This window comes from Polyodon spathula, chromosome 15 (assembly GCF_017654505.1).
Source record: "Polyodon spathula isolate WHYD16114869_AA chromosome 15, ASM1765450v1, whole genome shotgun sequence".
Lineage (NCBI taxonomy): Eukaryota > Metazoa > Chordata > Actinopteri > Acipenseriformes > Polyodontidae > Polyodon > Polyodon spathula.
This window is the reverse complement of record NC_054548.1, coordinates 7,294,908-7,315,576: the sequence shown is the minus strand read 5'-3', so window position 1 is coordinate 7,315,576 and position 20,669 is coordinate 7,294,908. Positions and strand designations below refer to the sequence as shown.

The window sequence follows — 20,669 nt, the reverse complement described above, 5'->3', positions numbered from 1 at the left end:
ACTCCTTATATTGTTCTACGCACAGAAAGACATTCACATACAAAAGTATGTGTTATATATGGCAGGTGTTTTTAGCCAAACCCTATTTGATAGATATTTTTTTAAAGGCGTTTATAATATTGACTGGTTGTATTATTCTACAGATGGAGTGGAGTTGCCAGAGTACAGAGTGTAACTGATTAGAATGTACCAAAGATACAGCTATAAAATGGATTTCTGCCAAAATAGTATCTCAAAATGATATCTGCTCCTTTAGTTATAACGTACCATATACAGAGCCAACATATGCCATTGCTGGGAATGGTGCCAGATGTCAAGAGATCAGTGCACTAGTCTGTGTTTCTTTAACAAAGAAAAAATGGTTACATTCAAATTGCCAACTAATGCAATAATGCAAATATAACTTGGTGACAGACATCAAAACAAAGTTGTACTTGAGCTTGAAATAGTTTTCCAAACATGTTTCACATATCACAAGAAGTAACATAGGTGTCATTAATTAGCATTCTGAACAGTGAATTTTGAGGGCACGGAGCTGGCACAGAAAACACCATCAGGTACAATATTACTGGTACTAATTAGAATGCACAGCAGACAGTGGCTCCAGAGGGAAAAGGGGTGACATTCAGAAAACAACAGCCAAAGGTCCAGAGAAACCCAAGCAAAGTCTTATAATCTGATATTCCAGTCGACCCTCTCTTGTTCACTTACAGTACTAAATATATATATATATATATCTATATATAACACAGCACCCATATTATTACATACGAGGAACAGTACGCTCACACACGTTTTCAACATAATTTAGTGTAAAAGCGACAGGTACCGATAACTTGTAGGCAGTAGCATCGCGGTAATGGAAGACGCCTGGCACACCGGACCGGTCAATCCCACACAGGCGGAGGCGGCGGGGAAAAACAAAAAAAAAGAAACGGTGCATATATAGAAGTACACACACCCATATTATTACATACTAGGAACAGTACGATAACAAATGTTTAAAATTTAGTGTAGAAAGCCGATATATATGTATATAAGCGATCTCGGTTAATGTAGACAGGCTCATCACACAGGACGAGGCAATCCACACACAGGCGGAGGGCGGGCGCGAACCCAATACCTCTCGCGCTACCGCTGTACAAAAAAACTGGCCCCAGTGCACGCTTTAATATATATGGGCTCTACATTTTGTCTGGTAGAGCCTCTCCAGCTGTAATGCATATTGCATTTGACGTCCCGTTCTGCCAAAGTTAGCCATTTCTCTCCTTTACAGTATTTAACAATTAACATGTTTTAGTATCAAAGAACAATAGCTTAAGACAAATATTAACAGCATTACTATTAAATTGCATGACAAGATGTTGCAGAAGGTAGGTATCAGTGTTCCTTACTTGGTAAATATCAGAATGTGTCGCCATACTGCATTAATTAATTTTAACACAACCCCAAATTCACAAACTTTAAACATATAGATATATGGCTACTACTAATGTAAAAACATTTTGTTACTGCAGTAAGTTATGGGTACATACAAGATCTAGTTTTTGAGATGTAACACTACTGGATATGAAACCATTTGGAAATTGCTTTCTTGTTTAGGAAGACGGATGTGGTCAAACATACGACTGGGAGTAAGAACATAACAACATAAGAAAGTTTACAAACGAGAGGAGGCCATTCGGTCCACCTTGTATGCTCGGCTGTTAGCAGCTTTACTGATCCCAGGATCTCAGCAAGCTGCTTCTTGCACGATCCCAGGGTGTCAGTAGGAGGAGCTATACTGTGCGCGTGCTACTACGTTCCTGCGCTCTGCAGCGAAGTGTGGCTCAAAGATGGCAGCCTCCAGTGGGAGAGTGTTTAAGTCCTTTGTGCGGGGATGTTGCGGGTGCTCCTCTGTGATGCTGCCGTCAATAGCAAGAAATGCCATTCTTCAAAAGCCAGCAGTTAGGGTGAGTTAGTTTGTGCTTTCAGGTTGTTGAATTGTAGTGTTTTTAATGAACTGTCAGGTCTGCCATTTCCAGATCGTTGACTGCACCTCATTGGTAGGCTGTTTCAAGTGTGTGTGTGTTTAATCGATGTAAGTACAATACTATTTGTAATCGTAGTATACATATATCTATGTAAGTTGTCACACAATAGAGCGATCCGGTGTAAAAATGTAGTGTTACACGTTGGTGTGACCTACTCAGTGCCAAGAGTCGTTTTGTTCACTTCCAGCGAACCACGTAATACATACAGTTAATTATGCTGATGATGATATGAAATGTCTATTAAAGTTAGTATTTAGAGGAAAGTGTTGGAAGGGAGTAAAAAAATCTTACCGATGCCGTTTGCCAAGTTGTGTGTTATGTCATATATGGCAGTGTGCAAATGCAACATCAACACACCTGTAGTTCAACTCCACACATAGGGTCAAAAGTGTGTTATATTTAGTAAATGTTTAAATATATTTAGAAAGGAAATCGAGTTTACTTTTTAAATTACTATACCAGGTAATGAAATTAGTGCGTGTGGTAAACCAGTCAATGAAAAGCTGCCCTACTACAGGTATTAACTTGGTGAATCTTGTTCATGTCGTATTGTTTCTATGCACCAGCATTGTGCTCGTATTCCGTAATGTTAATACCATTCCCCAGTCAGTTATTGTTTAACGTTACACTTTCCAAAACGTACGTAATACAAACCGGCCCTTGCAAACAATATATTTGACAGACATGACAAAAACGAGCAGGTAAGTTTACTTGTTGCATTTACGTCAGAAAACGAACACAAAGAATAACGTAGTATTATATTGTGTGCTTGTCATCAATGTATACATTTGTTTTACAACATGTCACACAAAAATAACACTTTGCATTTGTGCTAGTAAAAACCCTTCTCCAGATGCCTACTAAATTCAAAAGTAAATTGCAATTGACTCATGATGTTTACATTAAAAAATAACGTACCTTTCAATATAGCCTTTCCTAAAGTCAGTGTATGCAAATCAGGCAATAGTGTGGAATAACAAAGTTACTGTATTGATTGAAGTGATGACACTGGGCAGTCGGAAATGTGCAAGAAGGTTTTTATGACAAGCCACCCTTAAGAATTTTTTTTTGTGACATATATTACTTTGATGAATAGAGGCCATAATATTCTGTCCTTATTTTTAATGCTAACCTACTGTTTCTTTTCTTTGAAAATAAAGTGATTTGTATTCATAAGGTTCTACATAAGGTCTGGTTTAGTATGCTGCACTCAGTACTAAATGTGATCTAGTTTAACTTGTTATCCCTGTAACCTATCCACTTTTGGTACACTGCAATTGGGATTACCAATGGTACATTCATTAGTCCAGTGCAATCTAAATACAGTAGTCCGTTGCATATCTGACCGCGTTGGGACCAGAATAAGGGCAGATAAAGGAATCCTGTTTTAAATACCATTATACACAGCTGTAACACCATTACTGTATTCACACAATTATTGTTTTGAGATTCAGCTTTTATTAGGGAGCTCCCCCAAATCCCTTGTTTAGAAAGATACAGGGTAGTAATGCTTGTGACAGGGTAGCCGTCTGCTGTGTGGGCGTGTGCATTCGCTGCTGAGTGACAGGCAGGAGATCGACACGGAGGTTGAGGTTGATACGCCTCCTGCTGGCGAACAGGATTTATTTACATATCAACACACTGAACAGCTCGATGGTAGCACACGAAGCACAGTGTACGATAGGGTCTGCAATCTCTGAACTAATCTTCTTTCTTCAATAATAAACTAACATTGCTGAAGAGACTGATCATGGCGGTTAGGGCAGATATGTGACGGCCGGATACACGATGGATTACTGTACTTTTTTTACTGATTGGAACGATAAAACAGTATATAGCTTAATGTTCACCACAAACAGTTTAAGATGTAAAGTTTTTTTATGTTTTTGATTTAAGATCAGGATTTGGAAATAGACCGAAACTCACCTCTTTCCTATTTTATTTTTTTTATAGGTGTTAGCAAGGTTAGTATGCACCAGCTCAACACTTCAACGAAAGAACATAGCAGCAGCAGGTCCAGAGAAGTACACACAAGAATTCATCAAGAAGCAGATTGAAGAGTTTAACATTGGAAAGAGACACCTGGCTAACATGATGGGTGAAGACCCAGAAACATTTACTCAAGAGGGTATTGATGTAAGTATCTTTGTGCTCCACTAAATCTATCTAATCCAATCTCTACATCATCTTGTATAATTCAGCATGTTTTCTGGGTTCTTTTTTAAATGAGTGTCGCCTCCTCTACAAACCAGAACCTGTATAGTCTTGACATCGGGCATCATCTACAAGTCCAGCAATGAGTCATTGATTTCTTTTCATAGTTTATAAACAAGTATGTTATGAAAATAATTAAAAAGCAGTATGTTGAGTAAGTCATACATGTCCAGCAGGTGCCATGCTAAATTGTGCAGGTGTTGAGCAGCTAATAAAATGGCTAAATGTTCACAAAATTGCGCTTATCAAAGAATCTGAAAGTTTACCAAAACCAACACAAAAAGAACAAAAATTCAAAATCACAAGGGAATTACGAGAGTCCTATTTACAGCCACACAAAAACAGAGCAACAGCAAGCAGGTGGAAAAAGTGAACGCTTTGCTATTGGTATCGTTTAAACAGGCTCACGCTAACAAATCCCCCGTTGTTGGAGCAAATCACTTGCATTTGAAAACCAGCTGAATATTACTGATTTCAAGACTTTCAATGGATGGTTGGAGAGTTGACAGTCATGTTGTGCTGTTAACTTCAGCAAATATTCTGATGAATCAGTGTAAACGGCATGAACAGTGTGCCGGTTGTGATGTTAGTGACGTTTTCAAGTATGATGAAACTGGCCTTTGGTTCAGATCGTCGTATAGAACACTAGACTGACAAGTGTACAGGAGGCAACTGAAGAGAAACTAAAGCCTTTTGATAAAAAGCTGCAAAGCTCTTGATCCAGTAACACCTGTCACTTGAACAAGCAAAAAGATGATTATACTGTACCATTTTGTGACTGGCTTAAGGGGCTGAACAAAACGATGCATATTATGAAACACGCATTCTTACTTCTGCTTGACAACTCAAGCTCCCATAGCATTGAGGCAACGTGCACATGCTGTTTCTGCCTCCAAAGTGGTTTTCTCAACCACTGCATCAGGGCATTATTCAAAATATGAAACCGCTTTACTGTAAGCATATGATGTGCAACTTGGTAGGAAAGATTACTGTCAAAATCCATCACAGATCTGAATGTCATTTTCAAGATTGAACAGGAAATGTCCCTTTGCCAGAACTGGACTGGGGAATATCGCTGAGATGATCAAAATCGGAATCTTCCAAGCATAATAAATAAGAATGGGACTCCTGTATGTCATACTTAACAACAAAATGATCACATCCCTGGGAATTAAAGAGCAAAATTGGAGTACAGCTGGAAGCATTAAGAACAAGTCTGGAGTGATGTGAAAAAGCATTGTCAAATACTGTAGGAATGTCTCATGGCATTAGTTACATTTGGCAAGCATCTGTGTGTCCTGATTTCCACAGTAAGGGAGTTCTAGTCAGAGCGGACATAGCAGCTGATTGTACCAGTACAGAGAACCTTGAAGGCAGTGGTCAGGGTCTTGAAATGTTTTTGTTGGGCAGCAGTTGAGACCAAATGATGCGTTAGCATGTCATGTCTCAGACTGAAGTTTTATAGCAAGCTGTAGCTTATCTAGAGATGAAATCACAGTAATCGATCAAGATAGCATAGATAAGTCTTTGCAATAGCCGTAACTTGTTATTAGTTGTAAATATTGTTTCTTTTGGAAACAGTCTGGCCTGTCATCTTGATGCCAGATGAATTCTTTGGGTATTATTTTCCACATATGTTTTTTTTTATATTCTCGGAATCTGAAACATCAGAATTTGAAATTATAATGCGAATGTCAAACTGGTGTTTCTTGTCTTGCTCAATTGTTTGTGTTGCTAAGAATTTCACATTGATATAAGTGGTCACAATATCAATGAGTCATGGTATATGCTGCAAGGTAATCTACTTCCTGGGGACTGAGAAAATGGGTACAATGTTTCTGGAGTTGCGTGTGTAGCAGGGACGCAAAGCCATTACAATCATAACATTTAAAGAAGTCAAATACACATTATATCGTTTACTAGGAACAGGAAACTTTAGTGTAAACAGTAAATAAATTTGGTGACAAACTTAACTCTGCTGCCATGTTTTTTTTTTTGTCAGCTCTTGCATTCACACGTTTTTTCATAAAATGTAGTATTTTACAGCGTTATAAATTCAGCTAAATAGATTTTTAAAGAAGACATCCCTTGAAAGAAGGTAATTCTGTACTCAAAAAGAAAAAAAATAAGACAAACGATGTGTGTAGATGTTTGACAATATACATTACCTAGTGGTGAAGAGATGTGCATTTAAAGCAGGCATTTTAGTATGTGACATTTCCCCTCTTTAAAAGCGGTGTGCTTTTAATAGGGACAAGATGTTTATTAAAATGGCACATCCTCTGACTTTCATGTCGTCTTATTTATCTATACATGTACCCCTTACTGATTTACAATTATAACGGCAATAAGTTTACAACCCCTTTTTCATGATATTTCAAAAATGATTGAAATAATGTAGATGTTATTTGTCATATGTTTTTGAAGAAAAAGTAATAAGCATGTCGTTTTGTATAAGGATTAGGTGACCATTTGTTATTTCGTATAGGCAAGGAGAGCTAACAAACCTGTCTGTCCTGAGCAATACTCCTGTGTGATGAGAAACACCCCACAAATCTGTTAAACCACGTATACAATATGTAAGAAAAACAAACCCCACAGGAGATATTTGAATTGGTCTGGAACTGGAGGCACGCTGGCATTTGAGCAGCAGCAGTCATTTTGTATTTCAGTGTCAGAAAGTTTTTCACAAAGTGCCAAGCAAAAAAAAAAAAAAAAAAAAAAAACAGTACACATTACAGAAAATGGCACAAGGCATCAAATGGATATTTAATTGTTATTAGCATCTTTGCAAGGAAAATAGCTCAATTTAACCGTTGTGTCAACAATCAAGGGGAGTAAAATCGCCTCTAATTGATTTGCTTTGCTTATTCCGTTTGATGTATCATTATTCACCGGATTTCATGATTTGCACTCATTTCTAATGAATAGAGTCATTAGGACAGGCATGCCTAAGCAAAATTGACGGGTAACATTAGGTGCCAGATGCATTTTAGAGAGATGTGGAGACGAGTTTAAATAAATTAGCACCTGTACATTAGCTGCACTTGTCGGTAATTTATAAGCGAGTCAGTCGAGATGACATTTGTGTAAACCATTGATCAAGTAAACAGCTGCATTCCACTGCCCAGCTGGGAAAGCTAATTAATAAAGACAACAAACACGACCCTTTGCTTTTCCCCTGTTGAAACCATCGTCACTTCTCATTCTGCGACAGTCTAAAAGGAACAGTAAACAGCCTGCCTCAAGTTCAATACAAAGTAGATTGTTTAGTGCTTTGAGCTTGAGTTCAGCCCCTTACTTAATTTAGTTTTGTGTTAAAGTTAGACAGTGCAAAGGGTGAGGGCTAATGCGACTACAGCACTGGACGCTTTCTGTAACAAAATACCAAGAACATAACTGCATTTTCTTTTAAAGTGGAAATGAGCTGCCCAGCTTACCTTCTGTATCAAGTCTCCAACCTTTTTTCAACAAAGCTACTTATACATAACAAGGCTATAGGCAGGCCACTCCTCAAAAAACACTTTCAGTGTTGGATATTGCATGGTTTCTAACATAACGACGACATTTGAAAGCTCAGCTCTCATGCGGTCATCCATTGACAGGATCGGAATTTCGATTTGATGAAGTTAAAAGTCCAAAAGGGCAAATTCACTCAGATCAGTAGAACCAGTTAAATCATTGTTTCAGTTAAATATTATTTTGAAGATTTATTAATCTCCATTTCCAAATCAGCGCATTTTAAATGAAACAGGGATTCCACCTGTGTTCAGCCATGTCACTCGCATTAACATCAATAAAGGGATTTAAAGTAAACATAACACAAGGTTCCATCTGCTAAAAATCACAAAATCTCTTATCAAATTATTGCACTATAGCAGTTAGAAAGTGGATGTAACATGATGAAACTTAATTTCCCTGTTAGAAACTAGAACAGTAAATTACAACAGTTTGTATTTAAGAAATTACAAGAAGTTGTCTGTACCTTCATTAGTCCCCCTATTAAAGCCACATTTTGTTGGTGCATTAACTGGCCTTAATAGAGAGGTTTCACAGTAGTCCATCTCATTGTATTCTATTTCAAGCATGTGTGGAGAAAATTGGAAATAACACTAGGCAATCACCTGATAAGCAACAGGAAGCAAGAGTAAACACAGGAACATTGCTTCTGTTTCAGTGACTGATATCATTAGTGTATCCTGAGATTCACTGGGGCTCTCTGTTCCTAGGAGCAAAAGGGGTGTACCACACTGCTAAGATGCTAGGAACACTTTGTTACTTGAGGTGTCCCATTGGAAATTAAGAATTCCTTATGCTTATATGCAAGTCAGTGATTGCTTTGTCGTGACACTTATATATGACAGGGTCTAAGATATTGAATTACTTTTTGTCTTCATTTATCTTCTTGTGGTATTTTAATATTATCCTTCAGAGTAAATATAATGTACTCTTGTAACATTTTGAGCTGTCATCTTGTCACCTTTATGTGTACCTCACAGCTAATCTGGCGGTTACCATGCACCCAGATACATAGAGCTTAACGCAGTTTGAAGTGTCAATCTCCATTTATTTCAGATTTTAAACCTGTCTTCTATAAGAGATGTCATCTTGTGCAGTTTTAGAGAAAAAAAAACAAAACACCCTACACACAATGTATTATGTGATCATAAAAACTCTTACAAACATAGAGAAGCAGCCATTTGACCCATCATAAGGTCACCCGGTTCTTAGTAGCTGATTGATCTCAGAACCTTTAAAACCCAACAGAAGATGGGTCTTAAATTATCCAAGTGATTTTGCCTCAACAACATGACTAGGCAGCTGATTCCATACCCTCAACACTGTGAAAAAGTGTCTCCTCTCTCTCTCTCTCTCTGTTCTCCTGGTCCTGGTTTCTCTACTGTGCTTAAAGGGTTAGTTTGGGTTAACTATGTCAACTCCCAAGATTTTAAAGACTTCAGTCATGTCCCCCCTGATTATAATCCATAAAAAGAAAGGTGTAACATTAAAAGTAGTAGTGTTGATTGGTAAACATAGTATTGTGTTATATGTTCAGTAAACAGGATGACATCTTTACATGTGATAATTCCGTGATGGTGGTTGGTTGATTTCTTATCTGTGATTTTTTATTATTTAAGTTTGCTTGTAGGAGTTGGAGTCCCCAGAATTAGGCTGTCCTCAGTATGCTTCTCCTATGACTCGCTGGTCTTAAATGTCTCTGCGATCACATGACTTCTGTCATCAGTGCAGGACTGAAAATGCACAGTAATGTTTAGTATTGTGTATGTCTTTTGAATAGGGAAATGTAGAAAAAAACGCTCCAAAAAAAACACTTTTGAAGCAACAGTCCACAGTAATCACTGAGGAATGGTCATGTATTCTTTCAGAACAGTTTATAGACCTTCCAGGTTTGTCACGTCAAATCAATGTTATCCTGGCTGACAGTGTTATAGCAGCTGTACTTTTTATTTATTTTTTTTTTAAGCAAAAAATTATTCTTATCACAGGTGAAACAAATTAACATTTCAGTTTACAATTTCTGTTTTCTTTTTCACAGAGGGCGATTGCCTACCTTTTCCCTTCTGGATTGTTTGAGAAGAGAGCCAGGCCTGTCATGAAGGTACGTGAGTAGTAAAATGTAATATACTTGTCATGTTGTGCTGAAAGATGCCTGCTTGATCCCTAACATTGTTGTATTCTGTTACAGCACCCAGATGAGATTTTTCCTAAGCAGAGAGGTAAGATTCAATAATACAATGTGATTTAACTACTTTTTAAAATGAACAATAATGCCGATAATTCAATAACTAAGGCTTTTTTGACTCGTTTGCAAGTGAACTGTGACTTTAGGGCCTTATCAAGCACCATGTTCTGCAATTTTGAATACTGACTTTGGATACTGTTTTAATTCTGGAATCTGGTGTTGTTTTATCTTTTGCTAAATTGCATTGCCTTTATTTTTTATGCAGTTCTGTGTATGGGTAACATTTAATTTTGATGTTGGGTCATTAACGGGGAATTTTACATACTGCTACAATACGTACTGGATTTAAAAGTATGGACGGTATTACAGTCCACTGTGAGTCGCCTCTTTTGGCAAGTGACATTTTCAGAATCATCTCGTTCTGAATTTAAATACTTCTGTTGAAAATATAGTTTTGTATCAACAAAACCAACAGTACATCTAAATAGAAGCCTACTTATTTTAAAACGCAGTCCTTTCAGCTACCAGAAATTGTGTATTTTTCTCTTTGTCATATTAGTGGCTAATGTTCACTAAATGTTTAGTATTTACAAGCTTGGTGTTGATTTAAAAACTGACTGTGTATTATGGATGCCTACAGTATACAGTGCACCTATCGATCTGTTTTGTCTGCAACTATGCCACAGTAATCCTCAGAACAATTATGAGAGAAAGACTGATGTACTATATCATTTTGCAGCTTGCCCAAAGCCTTTGCCTGAAATAGTATGCAGTACAAACTACTATAACATTTTTCCCCTAATAAAGTGTAATATGTTTGTAAATAGTTTTCCATAAATGCACCTGAAACACAAAACAGAAACTATACTAGCAGTCTTTTACAATAAGTTGTTAAAGCCTGTGTTAATAATTATTTTTAAAGACTGCTAAGCTGCACATGTACATAAAGTTAATTGCAATACAGATGCAGTAAACAGATAAGCAGGAGAAGAGGTGAATTTGAGATATGCCAGAAATTGAAATGAACACATCTGTGTTGATACAGTAGGTACATTTGAAGGTAAAGAAAACCAACAATTGCTGTAACGGGCTGCATAAGGGATGATACAGAGGGCTGTATTTGCAGAGTGTTTACCCAGTCGTTAACTTTGAAGGGAGAGAATAGCATGTTAATGTTTCAAAATTAAAAACAAAACCCCTTGAGAGTGCTTAACAGAACTTGAAATATATAACTTACTGTAGTTGTTTGGTTTTAGTTTTGTAAAATGAACAGGTGTTTTACCTGTTACAGTACATGCCTAGCCAGCAGACACTGTCAGCTTTCAGAAAAACAATATTTTACAAGTGTCCATAGTGCATCAGAGTTGATGATGATATTCCACAACATATGAGAAAGACCAAGCAAAACACACCAGTGCTACAGTGTCCGGGATACTATTTGACAGAACTGAGGCATCTTGTTTATTAGAATCTTATATAAAAACAAGGACTTGAGAAAATGTTATTGGAAAATAATTGGCAAAGTTTTGAAAATACCCCACTATTGGAAGCCTAACGTTGCTGTTGTATTGCTTTTCCAGCTGTCCAATGGGGAGAAGATGGTCGACCCTTTCATTTCCTTTTCTATACGGGCAAACAGTCTTACTACTCGCTAATGCATGTAAGTAAATCGGCCGTGAGAATTCTGTGATATTTATGTGTTTGCACCTTTGCTGGTGAATAAGCTGCATATATAACAACATTCACTTCAGTGGACTCAGAGAAAGAGTTCACATCAGCTCAGTGCTGTGATTATAAGTTTGGTGTGTGCCCAGTCCCTAGCATATATTTCTTAATGTAGATGAATTTATAATCCCCCAATGAGGGACCCTGTCAGATCTTATTTCACACACTGGTGCCAAGAAGAAATACAGAAATAAAAGTTGCATGGAATTAAGTAAGGTGGCAGTCCCCTGTACTCTAAAATCGTATTTCAAGATTGCCGATTTGACTTTTTAAAGCAAGTCAAGCTTTGTAGAGTCCATATTTGTGTGTGTTTTGCAGGGGGTGATAGGCAGGAAGTAAAACCCCCAGAGGAACAAAATCTGCCCCCCACGTTTGTCAGGAGCATTTATTTTCCTGAAACCTCTCTGCTTTCTATCGACCTTGGGCAATGAGCTTATTGGCCAGGCAGAAATGAATGAATGATAAATGCACAGAGTGTCGCTGCTGAGTAATGGAGCTGCGGCTCTGACTTTCCACTGAGGTTTGCTCTTGCTCAGCCTCCAGCAACCCAAGGACCCCTACTGTTCATTTAAATAGGTATGTCAAATCTACCTTGAAATGCTGCCTGTTTGATCTGTGGTAATATTTGCAAAAGGTTCCTGGCAGACTTAAACCCCCTGCAGTGCTATGAAATAATGTACAACGCTTCATGGTGCAGATGCGAATTTTCTTTGGAAGGGGGGGGGGGTGGGGGGGGGGGGGTGGGGGGGGCATATGCAACATTGCATTTCAGCTGTCAGAAAGGATGATGGCACCAAAGATGTAGTGCTGTCGACACAGAAAGGATTCCCAGCTGAGCCATCCAGGGTAAATTTGTTCCTTTTAACTCCCCCACTTAATCAAGGGTTTTGCATGACATCACCTTTAGAGTACATGGTACATTAGCTTCCTTTTTGCCCCACTGCTGTTGTATTCAAGTTTCATGGGAGAAAGTGGTAATAAAGTGCAGTTTAGACAGGATATTTGGCAGACCGCTGTGGCTGGACCCATTTGCTGCACTGCTGCTGAGTGCACAGCAGCCTGTCTGTAAGCTAGGACTTTTTTAGTTCGGGTAACCAAGAGCTTAAAAGCGATTCTAGCTAGTGAACAAATTCTTCACATGTCCTGCATTGCCGTTTTCTGTGTAGGTTTCAAATGTGCACTTTTTTGAAAACAAGCTGTCAAGTTTTCAGCCTTGATTATTTCACCTCTGCAATGTCTTCGGTATCAAAGCCTGTCACTGGCTACAAAGCACGTCGTTAGGGGAAAGAGGCGGTTGGTTAACAACAGAAATGGAGGCTGAGCCTTATATGAAAGGCTTGACAAGCTAGTGAATGAATCTACTACATCACCTAACCATCTAAATAGCTGCATCGGGCAGTGCTTTCAAAAGTGGGCATTCAGTGGACCATAAACTCAATAATATGCAAGGAAATGATATCATCCAGGAAGGAAGGCTGGGTATGTACAGTGCCTCAAGATGCTGATTTAATCTCTGGAGTAGTTAGGACAGATGCCAAATTGAAATCCTGTCAAGCATCTGTATGAAAGGAAGAGCAGATAGAGCCTACCCTACAGAGGGAGCGGGTGGTTCTATGCTATCACTTACAGTGCATGATAGTTTCTGTGTGGAAAATAAAAGCCTGTTTGATTTTTGTCAAGAAGTGGCTGACACTTATGAGCATCAATGTATGTACAGTTCGCATCAGTAAAAATGTAGCATTTATATAGAAATGTCAGGATAAAGGTGAAGTGAGTTTGGTGGTAATATAACATCGGCACAATGGTCAGTCCCTGCTTGAGGGAGGCCCAGGACTGAAGGACTGGTGAGTGTTTCAGGTCTGAATGAGGGTCTGGGTGTCTGCAGAGATTTCAGGGGGATTGCAGCCAGTGCTATTATCCTTTGCCTTCTGTGAAAACTACTCATAAGAACCAACATATTTTTTAAAGAAAAGAAGAATGCTTTGAATAGCAGGAGACTGCGCATACAAGAACACTCCGAAACAAGCAAAACCAAAATTGTCTTTATATATTTATTTTACCTTTTATTACTTTTACATATTTCAAAATAGCTTCCACATGTTTTAGCCGTGAGTTACAATGCAACCACATGGTGTGTCTATTCAGGGGATGCATTATGTGTTGACTTGAAACTCGAAGTCTTGAATAATGTTCAATAGCAATGTTTGCAAGAACAAAGCATATCCAACATTGAAAGTATTTTAGTAAGAAGAGCCGCTGTCACATATTGAAAAAGACTGCTATGTCTGGAGCTTTTTTATTTATGATTATTTTTTTATTTTTTTTGTAATATAATATTAAATAAACTGCTTATTTTGGTTTTTTGTTATGAAAAGTATTTTTTTTTGCTTGATGTTTGCTTTCCAGCAGCTGTTTAGGATTAAATGCACTATCAAGAAAGAATTAAGGCAACCATCTGTAGGATAATTGACAGGGAAATCCATTCTCACTCTGGGGTTCATGGTTTACAACGTGACAAGCATTCATTTGTAAGGTTGACTAAGTGTTATACATGAACTGCACAGTTTGATGGGCACTGTAAGCTCACAGGCTTGATGCCAATTTAGACAAGCATGTCAGCCCTCTGCAGTCTGCTCTGCATGACAGACTTTAATAAAAAAAATAAAATAAACAGTTGGCTCACAAAATTCAATTTCTCAGACAATTAAAGGTATTTACAAACAGGTGTAATCTAGTTCCACTCTAAAACAATTGTCTTGTATATTTATTTATTTACCTGCTTACTTTCTTACATGTATGTTTTATTTGATTATGCTAAGCTGGTGTAGGTTGCATGCCAATATTGTGTTATACATAGCACAGCTGTTTTATAAGTCAGCATATTATTATTATTATTATTATTATTATTATTATTATGTAAGGTGACAAAGGTCATATTCAGTCTTTCTAGCCTAAAGAAGGAGAATCAGCATACAGCTGTTTCTGTTGTATTGTTTTCATGCCACAGTGCAGAAATGTATATAATATTTAATCTATTTTTATAATATAAAACCCTTCAGAATTATACTTGGCAGAATAGAATGAACAATACCAGTGTTTTCAGTTAATTTATAAAATGGGTCTTTTAAATACTCTATCCTGATTGGTCAAAACAGGTCACATATGCAAGTGGTGAAAGAAAAGTAATACTGTTAGGCATCAAACTTACCGAAGCACAGCTTCTGGACAAAAGAAAAGGAGACAAGAAAATAAACAAGTCCACTGCCTGGGCATCGGGTGCCCTTTTTATGCCACTGTCCGAGTATTTAAAAATGTAAACAACATCTTTGTTGCCGCTGGAATCTGTACCGCAAACCTGGCATGGATACCTCCTGTCAAGACTCCCAGATCACAAAGGACAACTAAAAATAAATAAATAACAAATCTTCCCCAACACTGTCACTTGACAGCCCCAGGTCGTGTGAGAAAGGTTTGTTTTGATGTGTAACTAAATATGGACAGACATGGCAAAGCAGGTCTGTGTGGTGTTGCTTGAAATCGCTTGCTGCAGTGCCATCTAGTGTTCAGAATGAGCATCTAAAAAAAGGGGCCTGTGTTCTTCAAAGATGCAATTTCAATGGCAGGGTTCAATTTAACATCTAAATTCATCATCATTTTTTAATTAAAACATTTTTTGTTTTTGTTTTGTTTTTTTAAATTTTAAGGGACTTTTTTAGGTCAGAGGACGAAGGATATTTAATAAAAACTAATTTTTTGTTAATTTAAAACGTGTTTTTTTTTTGTTTTTTTTTGTTAGTTGACCCATTTTATAAGCGCTGTAAGGCAATTCAGAGTGTGGGATATACTCTAATATCCACACGCCCCGGGCTGTTAAAGCCACTCTTCTTTGCCTCGTGAAGTATAACACACCCGGAGCGTGTGGATATTGGAGTATATCCCACACCCTGAAGTGCCTTATTGCTTACATATGTTTAATGCTTCTTATCTTACAGGACACGTTTGGAAAGTTCCTGGACATTCAGAAATATCAAGACCGTATGCGAGCAGAGGGACTTTTTTCACAAGATACTAAACAAGTGTAGGTTGTGTGTGTGTGTGTGTGTGTGTCTATCAATATGAGATATATTTATATATATATATATATATATATATATATATATATATATATATATATATATATATAGATATAATATATATATATGTATCTCATATTGTACATATAAGCACAGTAATATCGTTTTAAATGGATGTTTTGTGTTTGAATAAAAAACCACAGGAACCTGATTGGCAGCAGATGGATGATTAAGGAAGAGCTAGAAGAGATATTGGTGCAGCCAATTTCAGATCATGATGTAAGTGTTCCTCTGTGAATATAGTACTGTATTGTGTGTGTATATATAAGTTGTCGTCTTTACTTAATTCCAGCTTTATAACACAAGCACTGTGTGGTTGGAACAATAACTGATTTATATGAAATGATCAGCAAATTGTAGTATAGGTTGTTTTCTGTTTACAATAGTATAGTTTTTGTCATTAGACTTAAAACAGCGCTAACAGATGTAATTGGTTATGGTATTGGACATAGTTAAGTGGAATGATGTAACTCACAGGTTCAGAGACGATCTGTGTGCAAAGCTTCTGTTGTCATGTACCAAGCACAGGCAGGTAGAGAGAGAGTGAATGAGTTGAGGAGGTGCAATGTTTGCTTGATGCAGCAGTGGGTGCTAATGTACCCAATTTGCTTGTGGTTTGTTTTTCATTGTACTGCTGTAATATTAATTAAACTTAACATTTAAAATACGAGTCATGTTGTTCTCCAGCTACCTGCAGTACTGCATTTCGGAATACTTGATGTGTAAGGCTCTAATACGCAGCTCTTTCTGCCTAGTGTCTGCGCTTCATCCAGCTGCTAGAGCGAATCCTGGCTCTTCCGTACTGCAGTAGGGAAGAGGAGTACATTCAGAGGTTCCGTCGGACCCTGGAAGTACAGTCAAAGAAACAGAAGATCGAGCCACTGCAATATGATGAAAGTGAAGTGGCCTTCAGCACTGGAGAAGGTTCTCATTAAATCCTTATATTTGCAAAAGCGGAATTGTGTTTGTGGTCAGGGTGGGTTCATATAGTTCAGCAGAAATATAAAGTATTGAAGATACAAGTGGCACAGGAAGCATTAAAAAAGAAAAACAAAACACTGGCGTCTATACAATACCTTTGTAAGTTCAGCCAGTGCTGGAAAACTTGAGGTGATCTGTATAATATGGTAGAAATGACCCCGATTGACTCACTTCACAAATCTGAAGGCAAAGAGATTACAGTTTGGCAGCAAGCTGTATTGCGTGCGCACCCTAATCTGGACTTTAAAATGCTGACGTTTTTTGATAGCCAGAAGTGAACAGGGGACCAAGAGTAACTCGGTTGACTTATGTTTTTTTTTTTTTTTTTTTTTTTTTTAAATCCTACACAGACTGAACTATTTTTCCTGTAATAATTGAGAATGACACACACAAATTCTGGCAAGGTGGTAAATCGGTGCAAGGCAAAACACGTTCTACTTTCTGTCAATTGTGTAATTTCTGGTGGATACAGACATGTTTTTTTGCCTACATGTAAAGAAATGTTTGTTTTGAATATTCAGCACGAATATATTGGATTAGCCAGTGGCCCAAATCACAGAAACCTTGGACACGGGGCACTAAGAAGGACACTCGCTTTTAGTATGGATTCGGCTTTTCAAAAGTTTAGTATCTAACAATCTTTATATAGCGCCTTTCATAGTGGACCACAATCACAAAGCCCTTTACAAGGTATGAGACTAGGGTGTGTGAACTATGCATCAGCTGCAGAATCACTTACAAAAACGTGTCACCCCAAAGAGGGAACACAAGGAGGTTAAGTGACTTGCTCGGCTGAGCTGGGATTTGAACCCAGGACCTCCTGGTTACAAGCACATTTCTTTAACCACTGGACTACACAGCCTCCTACGTGAGTTATACTGTGTTTATTACCAGGATATTGTTCGGTCTCTGATGGCCTCTGTGAGTTCATCTTGTATACCTACAATATTGTGCTTGTTTCATAGGTAGAAGAAAGACTGCCACCGCAACAGCAAGAGTCCTAGACAACGGAGCTGGAAAAATAACTGTAAATGGTGTGGACTATTTGCACTACTTTCCTGTACTGCAAGATCGGTGAGTGTGTCCCGAATTAATTGTAAATTTATCTGAAGAGCAAGAAATGTGACCTAGACATTGCACAACTGCCATGTAGGATATCAATAGGGTTATTACATTTAAGTAATTCCATTTCAACATTTTCACTTAAATACTGCAATCACAGTCCATTTTTTAATAATTTGATAGCGTGCTTTTGAATTTCAGTTTTTTTTTTGTGTTCATTTCTCGTACTTCCTGGTGGACCATCCCAATCACCATTAGATGCTTCGTATGTAAATGATTGCTTTCTGATAGTAGTGATTCAGTTTTATGCTATGTTTCTTGTCGGGTTTTATTCTTAACTCAGTGTTTCATTGTGCACTTGTCCATTTTAAGAATCACTTCATTATTATGTTGTTTTTGGTGGGTGAATTTTCTAATGTGTGTTTCTTAGAGAGCAGTTAATGTTCCCGTTCCAGTTTCTGGACAGACTGGGGAAGCATGACATGGAATGTAAAGTAACTGGAGGCGGCAGGTCAGCACAGGCCGGTGCGATCCGATTGGCCACTGCTAGAGCTCTGCTCAGCTTCATCACAGAGAATGAAATGGAGTCCATGAGGCAGGGTAAGGATGACCCGAGCTGCTCCTTCGATCTAGTTGCTACCTACGGTATGCTAGACGAGCCAAAATGTCTTTATAGAAGTATGAGCCAGCCAAGTGATCTCCCACTTTCCTAATATGTTTACCACAGTCTTCCCGGCCAGACACTGTTCTGCTGTTGATGGTACTGGTGCTTATTTATATAAAGACACTTTGACTGGTACGTGGCAGTCAGCTAGAACTGAAGACCAGCTCCTGGACTCAGTCAAAGCATTAAAAAAAAAAAAGGTGTTTGTTGTTATTTGAAGCTACTTCCTCTTTAATATAACACAGAATCCACTGGTTGAGTTTGTAGAATGTCCACTAATGACTAGGCTGTATGCAGAGAACCAACTGGCATACCAGGTGTAATGTAAAAGTGCCACTAGATGGCACTGTTACAAAGTAAATCTGACCAGCAAAACCTTACGTGGGCTTGAATATAAACTAGATAGATTTAATCTAACATGTATGTTTTTTTTTTTTTTTTTAATAGTTTTACTCTTTTAATATTACACAGAATCCACTGTCTAGAAATTTGGATCGAACCCAACAGCTTTTCTTCTTACCCTTGTCTTCTAATAATTACAGTAAAAGTCATGCATTGATTGCAAGGTCTGAAAGATTCTCCAGTTTGACCCTCAGTTTATTACCATATAGCACCATAGACAGTAACAGGGAATACTGCACAGTAACAGTAACGCAATAGTTAGTAAAATAACAGACTGGAAGTTCTGTTTGTTCCTAAAATAAAAAACAGGTGTAACATTGTGCTGCATCGTTCTATTCAACCACTTCCAATCGGCATATAATTATAGTCAAGCTGGAAGACTTTCTGTAAAGCAAAAACAACAGTACATATTAGAGATAAACAATGCCTCCCACTTCAATGTTTGTTCATAAATGAATGAGGTAAAACAAAACTATGGTATTTGAGTTTTGAAGATTGTGAACTGTTTTCTCTCTGTGACCCCTGCCAGCTGGTTTGCTGACCCCCGACCCCCGTGTGAAGGAGCGGCAGAAGCCTGGACAGGAAGGAGCCCGGAGGAGGTTCACTTGGAATAAACGATGAAGTGGCGTCTCCTTAAGAGGAGCAGCAGGCGTCAAAGCACATACGATTTACATCCATAACGCGCTTTCCTGTGAGCAAGTCTGTACTTTCCTTAGTGTATTGATGATGATGATGATGATAATAAAAATTGTATTAGTTAAAATGTAATAAAATATGATTTAGCTTAACACTTATTTGCATACTGCCATAGCAGTTCTAGATTTCATGGAAGATTAAAGGATTTTTAAGCCATGAAATGTTTTTTTTTGACTTTCTCAAAAAAAAACTCCTGATTTCAGTTCAGCTGTTTTGTAGTGTTTTATACATTGGAATGCCTATTAGGTCTTTCCTGGGGAGGTGAAGGGATAAAAACCCACGACAAGAAGCCTTGATAACAAAAATCATTCTGCTATAAAGAGGAAAATTAGTCAAAATACAGCACCGTAGTAAAGTTAGACGTTGGAGGGGAAAACAAGACGAAAATGTAAAATTAGAGCAAGTGGTGTAGCATGAAAGGATTGAAAAGGATGATTGAAGAGAAATTCTAGGGTTTTGTAAGGAAGATAACTGAAATTGTTATGTATTTAAGTGTCACGTTTGCTAAATCGGTTATTTAAATATAGTGGTTATATCGGTTATAACCATCAAACCCAATGATATTTCACTAATATAGTGGTTATATAATTTCTAACCATCAAACTCAGTGATATTTCACGCTAATATTGTTGTCTAAAGATTGTGCTGTATGCGGAGAATTAACTGACACGCAAGCTATAATCTAAATTTACCACTAGGTGGCACTGTAGCAAAGAAATTCTGACCAGCAAAATCTTACATGGATTTAAAAATAAACTACATAGATGTCAGCTAAAATTAACTACATTTCTTCCATATTTTAGCCTTCTGAATCAAGGTTTTGTATTTTTTTTTTAAAGTAAGAAATGAGTGTAAATGTAGCATGAGAGTGCTTTGTGATTATCCCTCAGTATATTATCTGCAAATATAATGGTTTTCCTCATGTGTCGTTGTTACAACCATTATAAAACATAATTCAAGTTATTGTATTTTATTTTAAAAGCTGATGATATTTTTCTTACAAAGACATTTCCCCTAAAGATTATTTTTGGGGAACCCACCAAGAAACAAAAAAC

General features: G+C 37.6%; 1 protein-coding gene across 1 annotated transcript; it reads left to right on the top strand.

Annotated features, from left to right (window-relative positions):
* The first annotated feature begins 1,812 nt into the window (after positions 1 to 1,812).
* On the top strand, positions 1,813 to 20,573 carry LOC121328019 (28S ribosomal protein S9, mitochondrial-like). Its single transcript, XM_041272452.1, has 11 exons — positions 1,813 to 1,952; positions 3,987 to 4,169; positions 9,805 to 9,867; positions 9,955 to 9,985; positions 11,532 to 11,611; positions 15,669 to 15,754; positions 15,953 to 16,028; positions 16,565 to 16,733; positions 17,756 to 17,864; positions 18,283 to 18,452; positions 19,448 to 20,573. Exons 1-11 carry the CDS (start codon positions 1,836 to 1,838, stop codon positions 19,537 to 19,539), a joined length of 1,176 nt encoding a protein of 391 aa, XP_041128386.1. The 5' UTR covers positions 1,813 to 1,835; the 3' UTR covers positions 19,540 to 20,573.
* The last annotated feature ends 96 nt before the right edge of the window (positions 20,574 to 20,669 follow it).

Coding starts and splice junctions, on each gene's coding strand:
- LOC121328019 (XM_041272452.1), top strand. CDS start 1,836: ATGGCAGCCTCCAGTGGGAGAGTGTTTAAGTCCTTTGTGCGGGGATGT. Junction 9,986..11,531: donor GATTTTTCCTAAGCAGAGAG/GTAAGATTCAAT, acceptor TTGCTTTTCCAG/CTGTCCAATGGGGAGAAGAT. Junction 16,734..17,755: donor GGCCTTCAGCACTGGAGAAG/GTTCTCATTAAA, acceptor CTTGTTTCATAG/GTAGAAGAAAGACTGCCACC.